General features: G+C 35.2%; 1 protein-coding gene across 1 annotated transcript in view; it reads left to right on the top strand.

Annotated features, from left to right (window-relative positions):
• ARHGAP18 (Rho GTPase activating protein 18) overlaps positions 1-13,378 on the top strand; it is a 184,485-nt gene extending 171,107 nt beyond the window's left edge. The window contains exons 13-15 of the mRNA XM_049771105.1: positions 7,671-7,795; positions 11,610-11,671; positions 13,015-13,378. Of these exons, the coding sequence (XP_049627062.1) occupies positions 7,671-7,795; positions 11,610-11,671; positions 13,015-13,106 (279 nt within the window). The 3' untranslated portion in view covers positions 13,107-13,378. The remainder of the gene's footprint in view (positions 1-7,670; positions 7,796-11,609; positions 11,672-13,014) is intronic.
• Positions 13,379-24,657: the final 11,279 nt, after the last annotated feature.

Genomic DNA, 24,657 nt, shown 5'->3' with positions numbered 1-24,657 from the left:
ATTACTGGGTAAATATCCAGTGAATATTTTTTTTTTGGGCCACACCCAGCGGTGCTCAGGGGTTACTCCTGGCTGTCTGCTCAGAAATAGCTCCTGGCAGGCACGGGGGACCATAATGGACACCGGGATTCGAACCAACCACCTTTGGTCCTGGTTCAGCTGCTTGCAAGGCAAACACAGCTGTGCTATCTCTCCGGGCCCGAATATTTCATTTGTAAGATGGGTAGTTGCTTTCTACAAAGAAGTTTCAGAAAATGTGATGGAGGAATCCATATAGCTAGGGATTGAAGAGTAAAGATACAATGTTTTAGATCATAAAAATTCATTAATGTAACATTTTTTAAAACACTGTGAATGTTCTTAGTGTTAACTGTATAATCAGGCATTCGTGTTATTAAGACATGGTTGACTTGGCAAATTAATAACTTGAACTGGTTTGTAAGGGACATACTTTATTTAATAAGACAAAAATTTAATAATTACAACATATTAACTTGTGTACAGATCTGACTGTCTAAATTCTAATGGGACTCTGCTATTAATTTTATAGTAGAAAAAACATTTAATGGAAAAACATAATTGTAGACCATTAAAATTATGACTTTCTAATAGTCTGAAATTTTAATTTTTATTGATCACATATATACATGACATTACAGCAGAAGTAAATGGCCTAAGTACATAATCCTTGCTTTAGAATTAATGAGATAACAATCATGAATCATCTCATTGGGCTATTACTCTTTAAATTGAGATGTTCAGACTGGATTAACATTAAAAATGAAGTATGTAATAGTATATTAAAATAAATAAGATAAATGAAAACTAAAGATGACAGACTTTCTGAACCCAAAATAAGACTGAGCAGGTATGTTTATTGTAGTTATTCTTTCTCTGCATCATGTGGCATATAAATATATATATATTCTTATATTTTAATATTATAAAACTCATTTTTAGTAGGATTTTTCTTACATAAAATACAGAAAATAATATATGAACTCATATAAACCTTCAGCAATCTACATGTCTCCACACCATTTTTCCTTTTAACATTTTCAAGAAATTGTACTCCTCATTTTACCCATACTATCTAAGATTACATCTCTAGATCTAATAAAATCTTGATAGCTTTGATGAACATCTGGTTATGATTTACTGAGTCATGAAGGTCTTGAAATGCAGTGTTGACTAAGAATTATGTGTTATTTCTTCTGTCACCCACCTCATGCTTCTAAGGGGGAAGTAGTTCACTGTGAGTGTTGGCCCAGATTGGGGCTCTGTTAGATTCTGTGGAATAAAACAAGATGCTGATTACAACTACATCCTGGAGTAGAGAGAAAAAAAATTATATTCATTTGCTTAAATTTGGTGTTTACTTGGGATGATCTAGTGTCACACAGATTATAGATAGTCATATGATTTACTGAAAATCTATATTGATCCTTTACCAGTTTATGACATTGACCTATCATACAAAAAGTCTGATGCTTCCACCAGATGTGTGATTTGGCAGCTAAAAAGTGTACTTACTTAGGTTGTTTGTGATAAGCATTTAGTCACCACTTTATTTAGATGACATCTCTACTTTCATTTAATTTAATTTAACTCTGACTCAGAGTTATTGCAGGTATTATTTAAAGCCTCTGCTTTAGGTTGGAAATAGTGTCTGGATTTATTTAGGGAGCCCACATGGAAAATCAAATTAGAATAACAAATAAAAAATCTACTTTTTAAAATCTGATTTTTCTAATACCATAAAATATTGTATTTGGAAGTGATCAGGAGTTCAGTCGTTGTAATTAAATGCTTATTAACCTTGGGAGTAATTTAGGATCTTTTTTAAAAAAAATTCTGAAATTCTGAGTTTGTGGGAATTAAGCTTTTTGAATAATAAAAATCCTATTATGACCCAATTTTGCTCAGAACAAATGGCGCAAGATATTAGAGATTAGGTGATGAGCAAACCATTTTAGTTTAAAATACCTTGCTAAAACATCCTTATCTTATTTATTTTATAAAATTTGTGTTATATCTTGCTATTTCTGAGGGAGAAAGGTGTATTTCCAATTTGCTTTTGGGAAAAAATATATAGGATTTACTATAGTTACATAAAATGATTTTAACTTCAAATAGTACTTTAATAAAAAAAGTGATTACTGTCTTTTCAAATGTCTGGAATTACATTTCTAAACTCTAGAGTACATGAAAATATGAGCAAAGTTTATCTATAGTCTGAAAAATATTAAAATTTTTGATTAACAAATGTAAGAAATAGTCAGATTTTAATAAAGACTTTAGTTTAATATATAAAGCATGAGAACAATTAAGATAAATTTTCTCTGATAGCAATTTTTGCATGGATAAAAACTAACATTTTAAGTTGTTAAATCCTCTGTAGCTAAATTTTAATGATGTATTAAATAAAGAATGTTCTTCTCCAATATCGTATAAATTCAACTCACAGTGTAAAAAAAAAGACAAAAATATAGAGAATGATAAGGCTATAAGAATTCTAGTAGCCTTTTGAACTTCATCATAGTCAGCATGACTATGCTGTATAATTTCAAAGGCAAACAATTTGCAGTGATCAGCATTACTGTTAGTTTTAGTATATGGTACAGTATAGTCCTTTGGCTTACAAAATGTTCTGCACCATTTAATCCAGGGATATCTTCCCAGAAATAGTTTTAAAATTCCTCATTTTTAATTGTTCCTTCTCATTTCATCTCCAATATTAAAGGGCTTTGTGGATTCAAAGTGGGTCAGATCATCTATCTTTGTAGTGTTAGAATTTGGATAAAATTTTTCAATTTAGAAATAAGTATTTTGAGAATTATTCCTATTACCCTGACAAACACACAGAGTTATAGAACAGTTTTCTTAGTTACCAAGAAATGTGGTAAGAAAATCTAGAAAGATGCTATAACTGATCAAATAATAAACATTTCCCACGTACATTAATATATTTTTGTTCTTTTTTGCTATGATTAGGGATCAAATAGGTCTCATGTAGCAAGGCAAATGCTTTATACTGAGTCATACTTATTAGTCACCTGATATTCTATTTCTCTGTAAATTAAGAGGAGGAGTCTTAGAAAGTGTTTAATACTCATCAGTATTACAGAATTATACCCCCTGTTACTTTCAATAAGCTAACAAAAGTCATAATGTTGAATAAGCATTCAGTTGCCTCAAAATCTACTACATAGTTTCTTTGCTTCTCAATTTTATCTGAAGCAATCAGCTTTAATCCCTAATATCATACATATCTGAGAACTGCATTTTATCAACTGGTATGGACATACTCTCTAAAGTTTGTATGATCCCTGAATTCATTTATAATGCTTAGACTTATGATCATATTAGAGACCTTTGTATTTTTATAATGTGATTTTTTTAATAAAGGGGGACACAGTCCTTGGTGCTGGAGGGAGATCCCAGGAACACATGAACAATCTATCAAACATGGGTCTGATGATTGTTGCGAGTGGCCCTGTTTGGTGTTCATGTCTAGTGAGAGCAGCAAAGATGGGGAATTGACTGTGTCTTTAAATAGGGCGTCTTATGCTCCCTGCAGGAGCAAATGCCTGAGTTATCTTCTATAATATCTTTAATTCCCTTCTCATATTCCATTTTCCTCCCTACCTGTTCTCACCAGTACAAGGAATACCAGATGGTAGATAGAGACATTTTACTGCTCTTAGACCATTTTCATCCAATTTTTCTTAATTCTTACGGAAATGCATCTCCCTTTCTATCAAGAAAAGTGGCATCCTTAATTATATTCTATGTAAATATTACTTTAGCAAAAAATGTTTTTGAATGTTTTTTTTAAGCAGACACTGAAGAGTGTCTATTTGAATGTCTATCACTCAGATACATGACATGCACCTACAATATAGGTGTACACATTATATATTAGTTATTTTGGGGGTTGTGGGACCACACCTCACAATGTGGATTTCCTCCTAGCTCTGCACTCAGTAATCACATTTGGGGGATTCAGGGGAATCAGTTTTATCTGGGGATAAAACTGAGGTTGACTATGTTCAAGGCAAGTCTTTCTCATTGTACTCTAGTCCCACAAAGAATATTTAGTGGAAAGTTCAGTGGAGAGAGAAAATTTATTTGAATTTCTTTCTTTTTTTTAACTTTTTTTTCTGATGGAAGTTTCCATAAAGTTTCAATTGTATATGGCATGGAGAATATTTCAGAGGGGGGAGAAAAACATAAATGAATATAAGGAAAAACTTTTTATTAAGTTAATTTTGAAGGACCTTTTTCCAATCATTTATGTGCCACAAAGCCTAATGGGGGAAAGGCATCTTGTTTGTCTCCATAAACTTGAACTCTATATAATATATTAGTTTTATGGATAATTTTGCTTTAGCAACACAGTCACTGTGAAGTCTTAGGTAAATACTTAATCATATCCTCTTAATCCACTTTAAATGTCAGCAAAGATTTGCCTGTCCTTTTAATATTCTAGGACTGGACAAAGCATTAGTAAGGAAACAATTTACTTTACTAATACTTTAGCCAAAGAAAATTCATAGGTGGGATATTTGGTACCATAAATAGCACAAGAATTCCAAGCTTCTACAAAAGCATAAAGTATTTGGCTATCTGAGAAACCTACTCTGTCCTTAAAAATTATGCTTGCTATAATAAGAAAGATACGAACAATATCCAAATACCTCTGTTTTCTAGAAAGGATAGAGGAAGAATTATGGTCTTAAAGACAGAAATATTCTATTTCAGAATTTTTAATATAGTGGCTTACATATCATTGACGATAATATTTAGGTACATATTAACATAAAAACAGGGGAGTTCCCATTACCGAATTGTCCTCCCTCCACCTCCGTTCCAGTTCTACCTCCCATATCCTCCTCCCTCACCCTCAGGGCTGCTAGAATAAGTGGTCCCCTTTGTGCCTAACTTACTACTTAGAGGTCCTACACCTGTTTGGTCTTGGTACCTCCCTTATTTCCGGCTCTAATTGGGAGGTGGGACTAGATAGTTCAAGTTATGTGGTTTTTTTTTGAAGAAGAGAAAGGTACTAAACTGTGGAAAAATTTAAATACGCTGAAAATGGGCGGAGTTCTTCTGGAGACTCTCATCCTAGGTTTGAGAGAAGAAGGGAAAAAGGAGGGTGAAACACCACAACAGTACAAAAAGAAGTGTCAAGTAAAATATCCAGTGAGCACTCCAACAATAAAGATAAGCACCACATAAAGGCCAGGGTCTTGAGATAAAAAACATGGCAGAGCACATAAAGGAAGAAAAGAAAAGAAGAAAAAAAAAAACAAATATAAATGGAGACAACAACTTCAATAACCACACCAGAACAAATAAATCGACAAAAACTAGATAAATAACTAAAAAAGAAAATTGTTTTGTGCTTTTTTGCTTTCTTTTTCTTTTTTCTTCCCTCCCACACAGGCATATTTCAGCATTTTTTTTATTAGAGTTTTCATTAAGCATGTATGTGGTCAAACCACCTTCCATGAGTAGAGAGTTTCTGATTGTAACCATAAATATATAAATTAGAGGTGAAACCTGAATTAGAAATGCATGCAGAATAATAATGCCATGAGAAAAATTATTGATTTAATCACTACTTTGAAATTAAAAAAGGGACAACACTTGCACACAAAACTCCTCATATATTTTATTTTCTAAATAATTACAAAAGAATTATTTTCTAAATAGTTACAAAGGAAAATAGAATCTATCACAGATTGAGAGTAAAAGGTAAATTAGTCTTGTATCCAAGGAGTAATGTCGAAGTCTGAATAGACTAGGACTCCTGTCAATCTAAATGTTCTAACTATCAGAAGTTGATCATCTAAAGGGCCAAGAATGGAGACTACATGGTTTGATGGAGGAGAGGATTCTGGGTGAGGATTAGGATTGAAACATCCTTTGGGATCAGTTTGAAGAGAATATCCCTAGGACAAAGAAGTCAGTTGGACAAGAACAAAATTGGTCACCCAACAAGGAGGTTACATTGGGGTATTTTGCTTATCTTTGTTGTTGAAGTGTGTGGCTCTGTAATCTGTAACAGTGGAGAGCCAGGAGACAAAATTAGCTTTTATTTATTTATTTTTAATCTGAGCCACACCCAGCAGTATTGAGGGGTTCAGGGTGTCACATGTGATTCTGGGAATAGAACCCAGGTCAGCTGCATGCAAGGCAAATGCCTTGCTTTTGTACCATCTCTTTGACCTATCTCAAGTAGGTATTTTGAGGTTGGTGTCCCTGTAAGTGTAGTAGATTTCATAGACTTTGAAGGAACAGAGTTTTGGTCTTACACCAACACTGCTCCATCCTCAGTTTTACGTGGTGTCACTTCTTTATTAGTCCTATACTCATGTTTTTGAGAATCACTTTTTAAATAGTTGAGATCCATTTAATTTTTTATGCTGTATCATATGTTTATGTTTAATTATATGGCTCTAGCTTGATTTTTGCTGTGCTTTGAAAGGTAAACATACACATCCTGTGCCAGGGATATACAGTTCAAGGGTCAAGTGCATGCAATGAAAGTGTGAGTACTTGGGTTTCATAACTATAAACCCTGAAAATGGTCAAGAAATATAGTAGGACCTTCACATTAAAAACTGATACCTTAAGCACAAAAATAGCAATGTTTATTGGTACTGTACTAATAGTAATGCTGGTAGGACACTTTTTTGCATGCAGCCAATGCACCTCAATATCTTGTATCCCATATAGTTCTTCTAGCATCTCAATAATTAATTTCTGAATGCAGAATCAATATAACACCTGAGCATCACTGGTATGTGGTCCAAAAAACAATTTTTAAAATTTGTAATATTTACTGTGTAAGTAGACCTAGCAGAATGCTTGTACTCAATAGATTATAATAAAATCTATTATAATGTATTTATAATGTTTAAAGTTTACTAATCTTAAAATAATCTGTGCATGCTTTTTTGCTGTGGTTTAAAGCCATATGGCTATAAAAATAGAAAATTAATATTTGTTTTAGCAAAACCATTTAGAAATTGTGACTAACATATCAAATACTGTAACTAACATGTTGACATAATGATCAAAATCTTGAATTGATTTTTTTTTGAATTGCACTGGGATTACTATTCACATACAAAGGACTGAAACTGCTCATCTTAAATTTAGGCATATGATCCTAGTGTAAGCTCACAGATTTAGCACAAGTACATTAGGAACTCATTTTTTCTTGTTTGAATATCCTTAGCAAATAATATATTTTGTGGAATGTTATGAATTGAAGATTTTTAATGCATACATTGAAATAGCACATAAAGTAACTTCTTTCTGATTAAATTTCATAAATTGCTGCATGAAGACGCACCCTCTAGTAGATAATACTCAGAAATCAGCACTTAATATGGCAGTAATGGTTATTGCTGTCATTCTTTACATCTTTAAAAATAATTAAGCATTACTGCACAGGCATTATAAAGTTCCCCTATCACCATTAAGAGGATATTTGAGGTTTGATGTAATTTAGCAAATTGCATTATACAGTAGTTAAGGTTTTTATGTAGTGAAGTAAAATGCATAGTAGTTAAGCACACTTACCATATAATGCATTGTACAGAGTTACATGTTCCAGCTGCCGCCAGCTTTGTTCCAGTGTCATTATTGCTTTGCAGGCTGATGTTCCTCAGGGAGTAATTCGAGTGCAAGCTCCCCATCTTTCGAAAGTTTCCATGGCAATACAGCTAACTGAAGAACTAAAAGCCAGTGATGTACTTGCCAGATTTCTCAGCCAAGAAAGGTAGAGGCTTGTTTTGTTTTAATTATTTCATGGTATAACTCACTCTTTTTTCCTCCCCTCCTTATAATTTATTTTTTAAACTCCAAATCGTATAAAGTGCTTAACAATTTTCTTTTTCCTGGAGAAAATAGCAGGCCTAACAATCAGATTGGTGAGTAAATTGAGCTCATTTGACGTAGCTGGGATTCAGATTGGGCCTGGGTCAAGCAAGAGGCCTGACCCGCCTAATGTATCTGCAATGGACTCCAATAGACTCTCCAGAACTTGTTGATTGAGGATAATTGTTGTGTGGGAGCCATTTGGAAAATCACTAGATAGAATACACTGGGAATAAAACATAAAAGATTCAACTTCTTAAATAAAATACAATGAGTCAAAACACATGTTAGTTTTTTTTAAGGTAAGAAAAATTGAGAAGTTCATATGTTCCTCAAATTCTTGACATGAGCCCAAAGCACACTGTCCTTAGAGATGTCCAGTTCTTTATTAAGTGCTGCTAGTGTGGAAGAATAATTTTGAATTTTTTGAATTTTTACTTGGCATTCACTCTTTAATCATATTGGAATCCATGCTTTTGTATTGTCTTGAATTTTAGAGATTCAAACAGAGTGTTAGGTTTTCAATTTCCTCTTTTGAATTCTCATTTGTACCAATGTCATATTTTATAATGTGCTCCCTCTCATTTCTACTCATTGACATAAAGTAATTCAGATCTTTAAAAGGATAGGGAAATCAAGCTAAAAAGACAGTGCATGGGTTAAAGTGCTTTCCTTGCATTGACTAACTCATGCTCAGTCTTCAGCACTACTTATGTCCCCCTAAGCACCATCAGGAGTAATTCCTGAGCAGAGCTGGGAATAGCCTCAAAATCAAAGATAAACACTGAGAAAGAGAAAGAGAGAGAGAGAAAGAGAGAGAGAGAGAGAGAGAGACAGAGACAGAGACAGAGACAGAGACAGACAGAGACAGACAGAGACAGAGAGACAGAGACAGAGAGAGACAGAGACAGAGAGAGATCACAGGCAGTGTTACCTCAGGTTCTAAGTTCTGTTTCTTCTATAAACATTTGTCTTCTTATTCTGATGTTGTTTTCAGGAGCTTTGGTCTAATTTTTTGCCAATACCTCTCTTAATTTTAATACACTAGCATAAGTCTGCCTCTGCTCTGTTTAAGAACTCCTGTTAGGTGTTGGAAGATATTTAAGATATATTTTCTAGCATCTTCTCTTGGGGTTTATAAATTGGGAGAGGAGAAGAGTCTGTGCACAAAACAGATGGTGATGAAATAGAAGAGAGGCTTATTGATAATATCTGGGTTTTATTCAGTAAGCCAACATAAACTTGCCTCTCAACAACGTTTTGAAGTGCATTCCATCACTTCTGTTTTACTAATCAGGAAACTGACTTTTCAGGGCAACCATTTCTAAATCCTGGGTTTCTGTCATTGGAGATATGACCTGCACACTCCTCACACTGACTTGAGGGTCTCAGGAAAATCACAGATATGGAGGCCATTAGTGCAGATTCTGGGAACAGATGGCATTTAGGAAGGATTAAGTTTGGGAGCAGTTAGAGTTTCTCAGGCTTATGTCCTGGGAACTGTAGTCATTTCTCAGATGCCTGCTTCAAAAAATGTGTCTCTACTTCAGCAAAAATAATACACTTTTCTCTGCTCCTTGCTGTGCTTTAGAGCTATCATGTCTTGCCATTCCTCCTTCTAGGAATGACCTAACATCCTTCCCTGGAATTACCTGAAGATTTGACCAGACTTCAGATATAAGTTGCTCTTTCACCAGACAGAGTTATTTGAAACAATATTTACTTTTCAAGACCCATTTGCTCAGTATCTTCTGTATTTTTGGTCCTATACTTGCAGATATTAAAAATATGGACTGGGACATTGTATAAGTTGTTCATCTGTGATATAAGTATTTAGAGTAAGTATGACAGTATTGGGCATACGTTTAGAAAAAGCATCAGTTTTGACAAATGCCCTGAAGATATTTGAGTTTTCTTTTTGGGCTGCTTCTATTAAACAAGTATGTTTAGAGTGGTATACTTTCCTTCTCTTCTCTTCTCTTCTCTTCTCCCAATCTTTAATCCCTTGCCTTGTGTCTGGGGATGCTACAAAGAGATTAATCTGGGAACATATGTAGCTTTTCTTGTTTTATGGTATCCTAGTATTTCAAGATTCACATTTTTAAAAGTAGACTTTAGTAGAATTTATGTGATATCTTATAATGATTAGAAAAATGGCTATGATGCACATGGAATTATCTATTTGAGTTGTCTATTAGGTAATATTCTCAAGAAATGTTTATACACATCTTATCAACCCCATTTCTTTACCTCAATTTAATTTTCTTACTTTTCTGTGCTAGTTAGAAACCTTATTTTCTCCTTGACTTTCCCTATTGAACGCAATAAGGATATGAAAGACATAAAATAAAGGCACAAAACATTGAACATTCCATCTTCAGTCTTTGGTAATGACTTGCCTATTTTTAACTTATGAATCTATTAATTAGCACTATGTGAAATCTCGTATATATAAGGTCATCCAATAATGTTGCTATAAAGTAGAACAAGAACATAGATACTAGAAAAACAATCTGAGATCAGTATCAGAATAGATTATTTTTCTCCCAATTTCCCAAATTTTAAACTTGATTTTCATAGGATAAGTGACTTTTTTTAACTAATGATTTTTTACTAATGATTTATGTATTATTTACTCCATTACATATGTTTCTGCATACTAGTTTATGCATAAAATAATGATTATTTCATTTTAATAATAAAAATACCAGTTTGGAAACAAAGTGAACTGATTCTTGTTAGACTGTTAACTCAGTAGGTGGGTCTGAGAATATATATAGCCCTGAGTATCTGATTAAGGCCAGAGAACCAAATGAGTCATTAAATGGTTGAAAAGCTGTTCCTGTATTCTATTTTTAAAAATTATTTGATTATAAGCAAAGCCTAATTTTCCCAGTTCTAAACAATATGTTTTCCAGGTCTTTTCCATTAATCAGAAACCTTTCTGTGTGCATCTGAATTCACTATTGAGCATTCTTAGACCAAATTCTTGGCCTTGTTCTAGAGATTTTAAATGGAAATTGCTAGAATTCCAGAAATTTTAGTAGAGCTGCCAAATCCTTCACTTGTGGAATTTTGAAAAATCATTGACGTTTACCTTAATTTCATTGTTTGAAACTAATATGGGAATATTTTATTCTTTGAAGAATGTAAATGTGTAGACATTCACCTTCTAAAGTCCTCATTACAAGTGTTTACCTCTACTTTGAGCATCTGTATGCCCCATTATGTGAAAGTTTTCCACAAGAAGGGGTCTGTTCTTAATTTGTACTTTCAGCTTGTCTACTATGAGGCCTTATCTGTGCAGAATAGCAAGATAAGAATTTTATTGAATCAATTCAATGTATAAAGGCAGGCGGAAATACTTTCTCTATGAATTTCTATGATGCTTTTAGCCTTTAGGCAAAGGAATTAATACCTTTTTTTTTGGAAATTGAAATATAGTGTTACTTTTCTTTCTGCTTTTAAAACTTTATACTAATTGATCATTTTGCCTTAAGATATGTAGTTCCATTTGTTTCTTTTAATTTACAGGTATGGCATTTTAATTAGTTCCTGAGAATGTTTAGCAGATGGAAAAATATAAATGTATAGATAATTAAGTATGTTTAAGTTATGCATTTTTCATACAAGTCAGAATTCTCCAAGCACATTAAAGAAATTTACTTAAAAGCTGTTTGGTGATACAACTAATCAGTTTGTTTTATCTTTAATAGTGGAATTGCCCAGACACTCAAGAAAGGGGAAGTTTGTTTGTTTGAAATTGGAGGAAATATTGGTAAGTTATGTTTTTCTTTTTTTCTATTTTTATTTTATTTATTTTTATTTATTTTATTTTATTTTTTATTTTAATAAAAACTAAAATACTTGGAGACTATAGCAGTAATAGGGAGTAGGGTACTTGCCTTACATGCAACCAAACCAGGTTCCATCACTGGCATCCTATATGATCTGATCCCCTGTGCTCACCAGGAGTAATTCCTGAAGATAGTGACAGGAGTAACCTCTGAGCATTGCTGGAGATAGCCCCGAAACAAAACAAAAGATAAAATAAAATAAAATGGAACATACTATACTTAGTTGATATGCAGCCTGGTATTGTTTAGTGGTCTGATCTTCTTCTCAAGGTATTATTTGAACTTCTCCTATATAAATGTCCACCTTTGTTAAATTTCAAAAAATATTGTTCTTCCAAATAAGAATGAATAACTCCTAGAATTTATTTTTTATTTTTTATTTTTTTGCTTTTTGGGTCACACCTGGCAGTGTGCATGGGCTACTCCTGGCTCTACACTCAGAAATCGGCCTTGGCAGGCAAGGGGGACCATATGGGATGCCGGGATTTGAACCACAATCCTTCTGCATGCAAGGCAAATACCTTATCTCCATGCTATCTATTCGATCCCAACTCCTAGAATTTTTAACGAAATTATTCAAAGTGTCTTTCTTTTATAAATATTTTGGTAATATCTTAATAAAGGAAATAGCTATAGACCAGAGATTATTTATAACTAAGCTATATATAATCTACTAGACCAATATCAGATAATTTTAGTGAAAGGTTATTTTTTCCATATAGATTTCCTATTATTTAGTACTGTACATGTGCATACATATAGACACACATTAGTAACTTTAGAACTAGAAATAGTATAAGCAGATTACTTTTAAAAGCCTTATATTTTACTTGTTCATTTGTGATTATCAAAGGGCTATAATGACCTCTGTATTAACATTTAAAACAAAGAAATTGATTTTTAGGGATTGTTGGCAAAATTTATTAACACAAGGAATATATAGAATGTCAAGAATCAAACCTGGGTTGGCTATGCACAAGGCAAACACCCTGCCCACTGTTGCACCTTGTAATAAAGGTTAATAAGTTTTTAAAGAGCCATTTAAAAGTCCATAACAAAAAGTATTTTTAGTTTCTTTTATTAATCTGATACCTGTTTATTAAAGATAAGTACATTACTGTCTAATATTTGGTAAAGTCTTATAATTTTATGGATATGGGAACGAATGTGTACTATTTTAGGTCTAAGACAGGTCGTTAGACTTAAGTTTAATATAGCATCCCAGTCCTCCCATTATTTTAACTGACACAATATTTCTTTATAGGGGAACGCTGCCTGCATAATGACACTTATATGAAGGACTTGTATCAGCTCAACCCAAATGCTGAGTGGGTTATAAAGTCAAAGCCATCATAGAAGACATATTCTACAAATAACTAGAAGGACTATCTTAATATTTTCGGGGTCAAGAATTTAAATAAAAGGAACATCAGGACCTTTATTATTCAAACATTCCAGACTGTTGAGTAGAGATATTCTCAGGCTTTAAAATGTTGCAAGTTTGTGCTGCTGCCAGAATTGTCTTAATATTAATTATCAATATCATTATAAGAAAACAAACATCTCTGTGAAAAGAGGCAAGGGGCTTAATTAACTTCTAGGCTATTTTTTTATACTCTGAAGTAAGCCCAAATGTGGCAACTTTTTTTTTTATGTGAAAATACACTCTCTCTTTTTGTCCCAAAATCATTGTTTGGTAATATATATTTTCTCACCTTTCTCTTCTTCTTGCATCTGCCTTTACCTGATTAGGTTTTCTTTGAAACATAAAAAAAAAAAATCACACTAATAAATAATAAGTATGGCAGAATTGTGAAGTCAACGTATCTAAAAACAGACAAAATTCAACATTTTTCTTATCACTATCAAATATTTGTATCCATCTTTTTTGGATCATTTGCTCAAACAACAATTTCCTTTTTCTACTGTATCACATGTTTTCAGTTCATCTGATGTTTGTGCACAGAACTATAGCCATAGAAAACAGGCCTGTCAGAAACTGCCAATTAGAACTGAGACTGAATAATTGCACACAAAGAATAAATAAAATATATCCACGTGGAATAACTGGATTATGGAGAATAAGAGAGCAAAGCCAAATCACTTTACATATGCTAGACTCCTCAGATAAAATGTTACATCATACCTGTCATGTTAGTGATATCAAGATGCATTCTAAAATAATATAATAGTGATTAGAATGTACTCTATATAAAGGGGGTTATTTTTTTTTATTTGTACTCATAAAGAAGACTGCACGAAGAGTTATTCTTCTGGGTATGACGCAGTCATATAAACAAGCTTTTGTTTGTATACTTATTTTAAACAACCAGAGTCAATTTATTAAAGAGCCATGGAAAGTGCTATTCCCAGGGATTTAATGCATACACCATATTGTGACAAGATGCGCCTCTGTACTGAAATAAGAGGAATGAAGTGAGAGAGAAATGTTCAATATTTTATGAGTTTAGAGTGTAGTAAATAAAAGGTGATGTAAATGAAATGTTGCACACACTGTGTTTATGATACTTTTAGTAGTACTTTAGGAAAAATTACACATTTTCAGACATTCTTGATGTCACTCTAATTAGGAGCATTCTCACTAAAATGCTGTTAGAGAGAACATTCATAAATTTCAGCATATAATTACACGAGCAGCCTGTGAATATAATCACTTAAAAACTGTGGTGATTTGTGCCATTTCTATTTTATTTTAAAAATTTTATAATTAAATACACTTTTTTTTCTAAATCATTTTCTCTTGGAATTTTTACTTTTAGTCTTGTGTTCATGAGTGAGTTAAAGAGCCATATGGTTTGAGGGAAAAAAAAGTGGATGGGACTAGGGGCCAAGTGGTCTCATAAGCATTGAGTGGAATTTAAAAATGATCAGACTTAAATACTCAAACCAAAGTTAATGACAATAGTATCAAGAGACCCAAATTAAAATAAACTGTACACAAAAGGGACCTCTTACACTAGCAGTCGAGGGGGCTATGGGTGGAGGTAGGGGATGCATGCTAGGAATAGTGGCGGAGGGAGGTCAAAACAGGTGGTGGAAATCTCTCTAAATCACTGTCAGTATGTACCTTAAATATAACTGTGAAAGACTTGTAATTCAAAAAAAAAAGCAATTTTGTTTTGCTGCCAGTTATTTTGTCTCCTTCATTGCTCCTATTCATCCTGGGTCATAAATTGAGAGAATGTGAGGGAGATACAAACCTTCCTCTTCCTTCATTTCTCTGATATAAATTTTTGTTCCTCATTCTGGATGAACATATAATTTCCTGTATTGACAATAAATGCTCATTTGATAATTAGAAATATATTTATCACTTTAATGAAAAAAATCAACTCTGGAAAAGTAGACTGGGTTATAACTCAGTGGCGGGGCACTGGCTTTATATTTGTGAAGGCCCAGGTTTGAGCTCACAACGAAGCAAAGAACAAAATGGGACAAAATATATTATGTACTTAGAATAGTTTTGGGGTGTCCAACTTCAAGAAAAATATAAACTTTATGTGCCCATTTATTAACATAGAACAATATTGCAACTGGGAAATATGTGTATCTACACTCATAAAAGGGAGGAGATTAATAATATAAACAACTCTAAGTATCCTGGAATTAACTCATATACTTTCTCTAGTTATTTTTTTCTTGTGAACTTTAAATATTGATATACATTAGTTTTTTGTTCATTTATGTGGGAGGAAAGTTAGAAAATGTATACATGTATTTGTTTTTAGTCTCAATTATCTTTACTCTTAGGAAAATAATTGATAGGGCTGCGGATGAGACTGGAAGTACTGAGACTGGATAAGCCCCTGAGAATAGCAGGGTTTGGCCCCAAATTATTTTTTAAAAAAGAAAACAAAATCTTTTTTGTTGTTTTTGGGTCACATCCAGTGCCACTCAGTGGTTCCTCCTAGATCTATGCTCAGAAATCTCTCCTGGAAGGCTCGGGGATCATATGGGATGCCGGGATTCAAGCCACCGTCCTTTTGCATGCAAGGCAAATACCCTGCCTCCATGCTATATCCCCAACCCAGAAAACAAAAAAATTAAGGTGAAAATTACAAGAAAAAGATTATATTTGTTGTTACTTTTAAAAACTCTAAATTGTACTTTAGGTAACATGATTACAATAGTCTCAACATTTGTGGTTTTGATATACAAAATTTCTGTTTCCAAGAAGATGTTAAGGACAGCAAGTAGGCATATGAAAAAGTGCACATCATCCCTTGCTGTCATTTAAATGCCTCTCAAAATGACAATGTGATATTAACTTAGGAGTGAAAATGGCATATATGACAAAGACTGAAAGCAACTGTAATGGTAGGGATGTGGTGAAGAGTTGATATTTGTAGGAGACAGGTTGTCCTGTTAATATTGCAAAGAAGCTTATTCTTTTTCGAGAAATAGTCCTTTACTATTATCATGCCTTCTTTATAATTCTGAAGAATTCAGTACAGATTTTTTATTGGGGATCTTTAGAAAAAACAATGCGTCTTACTAACTTTGTGGGCTTTTGCGTTTTGGTCATTTAAACAATTGAACTTTCTACCACATTATCCTGATTTCTTACCTATTTACCAGTAGGTGGCAGTATTGGTCTGGGATTCCTTTGCATCATTAAAAGGTGCAGCTTTGTAAACTCGCGCATTCAAAGCAGTTGAAAGTGAAATGATGCACTGGTGAAGGGGGTGTTCCTTTTTATAACTGAAACCAACTACAAACATATTTGTAACAATGGTGCTTAAATAAATACATTATTTTTAAAAAGTGAACTGAACTTTATAGTTAAGTAGTGAAGACAGTGCCAGGCATCTGCAAGACAGGTAAGATTGCCCTGGTCTTTTTGATCACAGACTCTGAATATTGTACATCATAATTTAAGAATGCTATGTTAGTCTATTTTCTGCTTTTGTACTCAACATTTGAGTGTGGAGGAAAATAGGGTATTTTCTGAGACAAAAATGAGGCATTTGGTAAAATTTGTTTCAAATAGAAAGGTCATGACAAGAGGAAAAACAATGTGCCTAAATCTAATAAAGAAAATTGTGTGTGTGTGTGTGTGTGTGTGTGTGTGTGTGCTTCCAGTATATATTCAACAAAAACTTAATGTCACCTACATGTACTAGGCATGGTATACTCAAGATGTATTTTAAAAATTAACAAGAATCTCTGCTTTTATGCAGTTTACATTCTAGTGAGGGAAACCAGAAGTTAATTCAATAAAATAATAGATAAAATTATATCACATATTTAAAGATATAAGTACAATCAAATTGGGGGTAAGATGGTAAAGTAAATGAGATATAGAGTGGGAAAATATACTTATTGCTGGAAATAAGCTTTAATAGGAGAGCTCCGTTCAAATTTCAAAACTGAAAAAGTACTTGAAAAAACTTATCTTTTAGCTTTCTGGGAGAAACTTCTAGAGAGAGAAAATAAGTAAAAGAAGGACCCGAAGCAGGAACTGCCTGGGTTCCCATGGGTAGGCCAGAATACCTGCATGACTGGAGTTGAGTAAGGATTGGAGCCAGCCATAGAGCCATAGATAAGGCCTATGAGGTAATTTAATACCAGGGTAGAGAGAAGGGGTTTGGTCATAGATGACTTTGTGGTAGGCTGACTGTTTATTCTAACCAGAACATATTTTAGAGTGAACTACACTGTGGTAAGGGCATAGCTGTGGGTGACAAAAAAAGTTGTAAGATTCTGCATTTATGTGTGATATATGTATATAGAGTTTATACCCAGCCTTTGAATATTCTAGTCATGGGTGCTCTTAGTGCAATGGGGGTTTTAATTTGATGGACTCATTAAAGCCCTGGCTGAAGAAAATCACTGAGGCATCTTCCAGGCTGTTTCCCACCAAGGATTCCAAATAGCAGGTCTTTCATATTCATTTTAGCACATGTGTCTGCACGGGGTGGGGGGGTTTGAAGTTGCAGCCTCACGTTGCTGCGTAAATGCTATAAGCCTCTGGATCATCTTATAGGTCCCTTTATAATTATTCTTGAAGGTATGAGGGAAGAATGCATTTAGAATCAAGAATAACTGGGCATGAGTGATAGTACAGTGGGTGGAGTGTTTACCTGCATGCAACCAACTCAGTTTCAATTTCTGGCATTCCATATAGCCCCCCAAGTCCTGATAGGAGTGATTCCTTGATCACAGCTATATATGTCTTCCCACCTCAAAAATATCCTTTTTGTACATTCAAGAAGAAGGCTCTAATAATAGAAATAGGAAAAATAATGGTAAATCAGACAGACTTTCAGTAGTACATTGAGTAGGGTCCATATAATTTCTACAAATATATTGAAATTGAGGTGCTCATTCATTGTCCATGGGAAGTGCAAAGTAGTAAGTTTTATAAAAAGAAGATATAACTGAAAGTCAATCTTAACTTTGTAACTGTGTGATTAAATAAAAATTATTTAAAAAGAAAGAAAAAAAAGATTTGGAGAGAGATCTGGATGGAAGTTATTAAGCTTTGCTAGATATGGGAGGGCAAAGAGGCATGCCCAGTGATGCTCAGGGGCTACTCCTGGCTTGATGCTTTGGCATAGCTTCTGGCAATGCTGGGAAAGCACATGGTGCCAGGGATCTACCCCAACCCTCTCCTATGCAAAACAAGCATGCCAGTCCTTTGAGCTATCTCCCTAGCCTCCATCATGAGACTTTGAACTTTCAACTTTAATTATTAACTTACCGAAGAAATGAGTACTGATGTAACAGAAGAAATCTCCAAAAACTTTTCTTGGAGCTGCCAAATCTTAGAAGTTTGGGGGAAAAAGAAATAGGAAAGATACTGAACAGGAGTGACTTTTCAGATAACCAATATGATAAGATATGTCAAAAGTCATATGTTATATATTGCTTCCAGCTTAAGTGAGCTCAAGGATAAGATTTGGTTCTCTAGTTTAATCTACATTAGGTTTATTATTCATTTTGATAGAGTGATGGAATGAAAAATGGATTGTAAACTGGGCAATGAGATGATAGGAGAAGAATCAAAGAATATGAGTTTGGACAGTTCTTCTGAGGATACTATTGCCCAAGAGAACAGATAAACATTACAAGCAGGAGAGATTTTTTGTTTTGAACACAAAACAAATAATTTTGGAATTGAAGTCACTGATATTTACAGATGTGACATAGCTACTAGAACCAAATTCAACTAATGTGATCATTGGTAAGTAGTTTACTAGTGACTCTTTTTTACTTTTCATAAAGAGATTAAATGGAATCTTAATTTCTTAGGATGAATCCTTATGAGGGAGGGGCTTAGCCATAGCTTTGCCTTATAGTATTAATAAGCAGGTGTTCTTAGGAAAATTAACATTGTCAGATGTATGCTACCTCTCTCATTATATTTATTGATTTCAATGCCATATTACTCTTTACCTCCATATCAATGGGAAAAACTTTCCCATGGTGTCTGTGCTACTGAGAAAAATTAGAGAAGCATCATATTTTCACATGTCAGATGCACTCAGTGTTTTAAAAACTAGTAGTAAGAAACTGAGTAAGAAACTAGTTGTAAGAAATGCTACTCCTGCTTTTCAGATCAGAGGCACAAGAAGAAAAACTCACTTATATTTTTTTTCTGATCTTAGAGCCTTGATCCCTCAATGGATTGCCCTGTTCACCTGATGTTAGCTGTTCTGATGAGTTCATATTTCACTGTTTTCTTACAATGGATTCACGGTTTCTGAAATTCTGTGTTTAACACATAGAACAATAGACTTTCCCCTCCTATTCCAATAGGGTTCACTTCTTAGGATCTGAATTTAGTATCTAGTTGCTTCTTCATTTGGGACTAAAATATTGCATGAGGTAACTTGGCTCTGGTGGAAACGATTTTATAGGAAACATACGAACCCTCTTGCCCTTCCTGTAATCATTGGTTAAGCTCCTTAATATTTGTATGTATTATTTTCACATATAGCTGCAAACTGTCCAAGAGAAGGGGGTTGGCTCCAAGAAAAAGCCACTATGGTATTTCCAATGAAAGCTAATATACAGTGGTTCTGTCACAAGCAAGCTTTTTTTTATCTGGAAATTTCAAGTCTTGGTAGCTCAAAGGAGCTCAGATAAGCTTCAGAGTAAGCGGTTCCACTCTACACTCTTTATGCCTCTTTTGATGTTCACTCCTCCTTTTACCTTAGCAGCTCAGTTCTGTCTCGTGTTGCATCTCCAATAACCTTTACAAAATAACAGCTTTCATGTAATCTCAGCTTTAAGTCACCTTTCCCTGTAGCCAAGGCCAAAGTGAACAAGGAATTTCCCCTGGAGGGAAGTTCATAAGAAAGATACAGAAAGTAGTACAATTCTGAGAAGTCCATCATTTTAAACTTTCTCTCACCTGAGAGGTAGTTTTATGACAAATATAAAAAAAAGATAGTAATTATACAATTAATGTATGCAATTAAAACTCACATGATTGTGGGGGAATATTTCAGTTTTGTTTGTTTGTTTGTTTGTTTTTATATTACCCAGTTGTAGCTAGAAAGAATACTAGTGAAAATATAAAAAATTAACTATTGAGATACTAGACTTTATTTTTGTACAAGAATCTTGAAATATATAGAAGAATATGCTTCAGTAATTTTCATCTTTGTCTTCATATTTAAGATGGAGAAGGAATTAATTTTGTTAATATTACATTATTATGGAATTATTACACATTATTATTGTTAAATTATATCATTCTACATAATTAGATAATGTCTTCAAGTATATTAAATATACTAAATTCATTAGCATATTTATTATGGTAAATATTTGAAAAATTAAAACAAATAACATTCTCCATTTCTTTCTCTCCCTCCTTTATTTTCAAACACTTTTGTTCTTGTTTACTGAATATGACTTTGTTGTGATACATAAATTGATTAAATGATGCATTTGTGCAGGAAATGAAGATAGTATTGGTACTAATAATGCAGTGTATTTTAAGCAAGTGTACTCTTATGGGGGAGGTAAAATGGGAATAGCTAGTTGCAGATGTATATATATACATATATACATATATGTATATGTATTTATACATATATACATATATGTATATGCATATATACATATACATGTATATATACATGTAAATGTATATATATATAGTGAGAAAAATAAAGGATATTGGCTAGTGTGTAGTGGTTCCAAAAAAGCATTGGTATTTAAGTTTGAAAGTTAGGTAGAATACCAGGCTATACTAAGTCTAAAAGGATGAGATTCATAGTTAAGTTTATGGAAATGAAAAGAAAAAGGATAAGAAAAGGACTTAGAAATGCCTTGCAAGTGGAGCACCCTAATTTGAACCCCAGCGCTATTATGGTTACTCAAGCATCACCAGGAATAATCTCTGAGCACAGAGCACAAAGTAAGCTGTAAGCACAGCTGAGTATGGCCCAAACTGCTCACAACACCCTACCTCCCAAGAAAGAAAAAGTGGTATTAGTTTCACAGATTTGGAGGTCACAAAATCCTGTTGATTCTATTAGATGGAAGAAGATATCAAAGACTTCTCAGTAGATAATCTACAGCTGATGGGTTTTTATTCATAAGAGTTGAAAGTAAATGATTTGAGAGAATCTAATTTTTATACCAGATTTATTTACCCAGGTGCTTTGGCAATTTATTTTTCCATTTTTGAGAAATATTCCAGAAAACTTTTACTAACCCAAAGAATTTTTAAATTAATTTACTTTATTTAAAGAATATGTTTCACATAGTTGACATAGTTCATCAGAATGCATTTGTTTCCAGATAAGTGGGAGCAAAACTATTTTTAAAAAGAAAACAAAGAAAATAGAGGAAGTGATAAAAAAAATGAGAAAAGGAAGTACAGCAATAAGCAAATTTGTGAAAATTATTGTATCTCTAATAGGGTCAATAAGATTTTACAATTATGTTAAACTCTTGCTGAGCATATTGCCAGTTAGCTTTCTTTAGAAAAGTACTAATTTATGCTTTCATCAAAAAAGTGATGAGAGGGAATCTGATAACTTTCATTTCTTCTTACCATTACTTAATTTAACCCTTCAGGGGTAAAATAATATTATTTTGTTTAATTAGCTTTTTTGTGTAATCATGAAGTTACTCATGTTTAGCTTTATAAAAAATTTTTTTAATATAATTTTTATTTTGATCATAGTGGCTTACATATTGTTGACAATAATATTTTAGGTACATATTTACATAAAATCAGGGGGGATTCCCATCACCAAATTGTCCTCCCTACACCTCCGTTTTTGTCCTACCTCCCATATCCTCTTCCCTCACCCCCAGGGTTGCTAGAATATGTGGTCTCCTCTGTATCTAGCCTACTACTTAGTAGTCTTGCACCTATTTGGTCCTGGTGCCTCCCTTATTTCCCCCTCTAACTGGGGGGGGGGCAGGACTAGCTAGTTCAAGTTACGTGGTTTTGTTTGACATTTCTATTTGTACTGGTGGAATGTTTCACCTTTTTTCTCTCCTTCGTTTCTCAAACCAATGATGAGAGCCTCTAGAAGAATTCCGCTTATTTTCAGCGTATTAGACTTTTACCCCAGTTTTTTACTTTTCTCTCCTTCAAAGCTTTATAAAAAAATTTTAAATGTGGAGTGGCTGCAGGGGCCCGGAGCTGCTCCAACAGGGAAGCAGAGGCCCCGCGCCCGTGACCAGGGTGAGTGCGTTCCCCTAGGGTGCTCACACGTGGGCGACCTCCGCCGCCCCACTCCCCCCCCCCCCGAGTGGCTGCAGGGGCCCGGAGCTGCTCCAATAGGGAAGCAGAGGCCCCGCGCCCGTGTCCTGCCAGCGCCCAGGGTGAGTGCATTCCCCTAGGGTGTTCACACGTGGGCGACCTCCGCCGCCCCGCGCCCCCCCCCCCAAGTGGCTGCAGGGGCCCGGAGCTGCTCCAACTGGGGAGCAGAGACCCTGTGCTTGTGACCCGCCGGCGCCCAGGGTGAGTGCGTTCCCCTAGGGTGCTCAAACGTGGGCAACCTCTGCTGCCCCGCGCCCCCCCCCAGAGTGGCTGCAGGGGCCCAGAGCCGCTCCAACAGGGAAGCAGAGGCCCCGCGCCCGTGACCCGCCGGCACCCAGGGTGAGTGCGCTCCCCGTGTGGGCGACCTCCGCCGCCCCGCCCCCCCCCCCCCCGCCGAGTGGCTGCAGGGGCCAGGAGCTGCTCCAACTGGGGAGCAGGGACCCCTGCGCTACCCCGCCGGCGCCCAGGTTGAGTGCGTTCTACTGGAGCCCTTCCACGTGGGCACTCGGAGCGCACAGCCAACTTGTTGACACAGTGACCACACCACCCATCGCCTCACTCTCCAGGCCCCAGAGTTCACCCCACCTGACCCGAGCTTAGACAGAGGAGGGCATTCCCTAGTATTTAGTGGGCCAGAGCCACCTGCCCCACTGGGACAGGCTGGGACGAATAGACTGGATGAGCTTGGGCCTGCCCCCTGGACCTTTAGGCAACCTAGAGCAACCTAGTCCCAAGCCCCAGAGTGGACCTGAGACCCCCCCAAGGGCCGAGAGCAGCTAAGGGGAGGGCTTGACTGGGGGAATTTCTTCTACGGAAACTTGGAGGGAGCCAAGCTTCATTGACTCCCAGATAAGGGAGGGAACAGAGAGTTAGGCTCAACAGCGCCTGCAATCAGTGTGGCCAAGGGCGGAACTACACCTGCTGACAGGAATAAAGAGGAAGGCTGACTTTCAGGTACTAGAGGAGGGGAGAAAGAGCTAGACTCAACAGTGCCCTCCACCATTGAGGTCAGGAAAGGGCCAGTACTAGCTGCCAACAAAAGGGGAAAACAACTAATCAGGCCACATAAAGAGCACAGGAGGAACCAAACCCCAGCGAGTTCACCCAAAAGTTTCTCTAGAACCACCCTCAAGGAGGGAACCCACTCCCACACCACAGGGGATCAAAACAGGCGAAAAATAGAAGCACAGCACTCTAAAACACACCATTAAATACAAAGAAATATGCGTAAATCAAGGAGAACACTAATATCTGGAGATATGGTGACAAACCCTTGCAAGTTTCCAAGCCCACCTAAACGCACAGATCCACGTGAAGAAGACTTAAAAGCAGCCATGAAGAAGAAAATGCAAGAATTAATAAAAGATATGAGAGAAACCCTAGCTATCGAGTATAAGAAATCTATGGATGAGTGAATCAGCCAAATTAAAGAAGAAATGTTAAAGAACATGAGAGATTCCATACAAAAAGAAGTGAAGGAATTAAAAGACAAAGTAACAAGCCTTACAAGCAGAAACACAGAATTGGAGAAACACATTGAAGAACTCGAAGGAAAACTGCAAACAAAAAATGATCAAGGAACCAACAAAGAAATAAAAGGCAAAGCACTGGAAGGAAAAGTCCAGTATCTAATGAACAAGGACAAAAGAAACAATCTAAGAATTGTGGGTATACCAGAAGGAGAGGAAATAGGGAAAGGGGAAGAACAAGTAGTCAGAGAGATATTAGCGGAGAACTTCCCCACCCTCTGGAAGGAAACTGCAATGCCAATACAGGAAGTAAAAAGAGTTCCCAATAAGATAGACCCTAATAAACAAACACCAAGACACATGGTAATCCAATTGGCAAAAAACAAAGAGAAAGAGGAACTCCTTAAAGCAATAAGGAAGAAAAGAAACCTCAAGTACCAAGATAGGGACATAAGAATCAAACCAGATCTCCCATTCGAAATAATTCAAGCAAGAAGACAGTGGAATGACATATTTAAACGACTGAACGAAAGAAATTTCCAACCTAGGGTCCAATACCCAGCAAAACTTACATTCATATGGGAGGATAGACTAAAAACATTCTCAAACAAGAACGAATTTGAACTATTTGTGCAAACAAAACTGATCCTAAACGACTTACTCAAAGACGAATTACACAATC

This window comes from Suncus etruscus, chromosome 4 (assembly GCF_024139225.1).
Source record: "Suncus etruscus isolate mSunEtr1 chromosome 4, mSunEtr1.pri.cur, whole genome shotgun sequence".
NCBI classification, from domain to species: domain Eukaryota; kingdom Metazoa; phylum Chordata; class Mammalia; order Eulipotyphla; family Soricidae; genus Suncus; species Suncus etruscus.
Note: the sequence above shows the minus strand (reverse complement) of the source record. Positions and strands in the feature narration are given on the sequence as shown.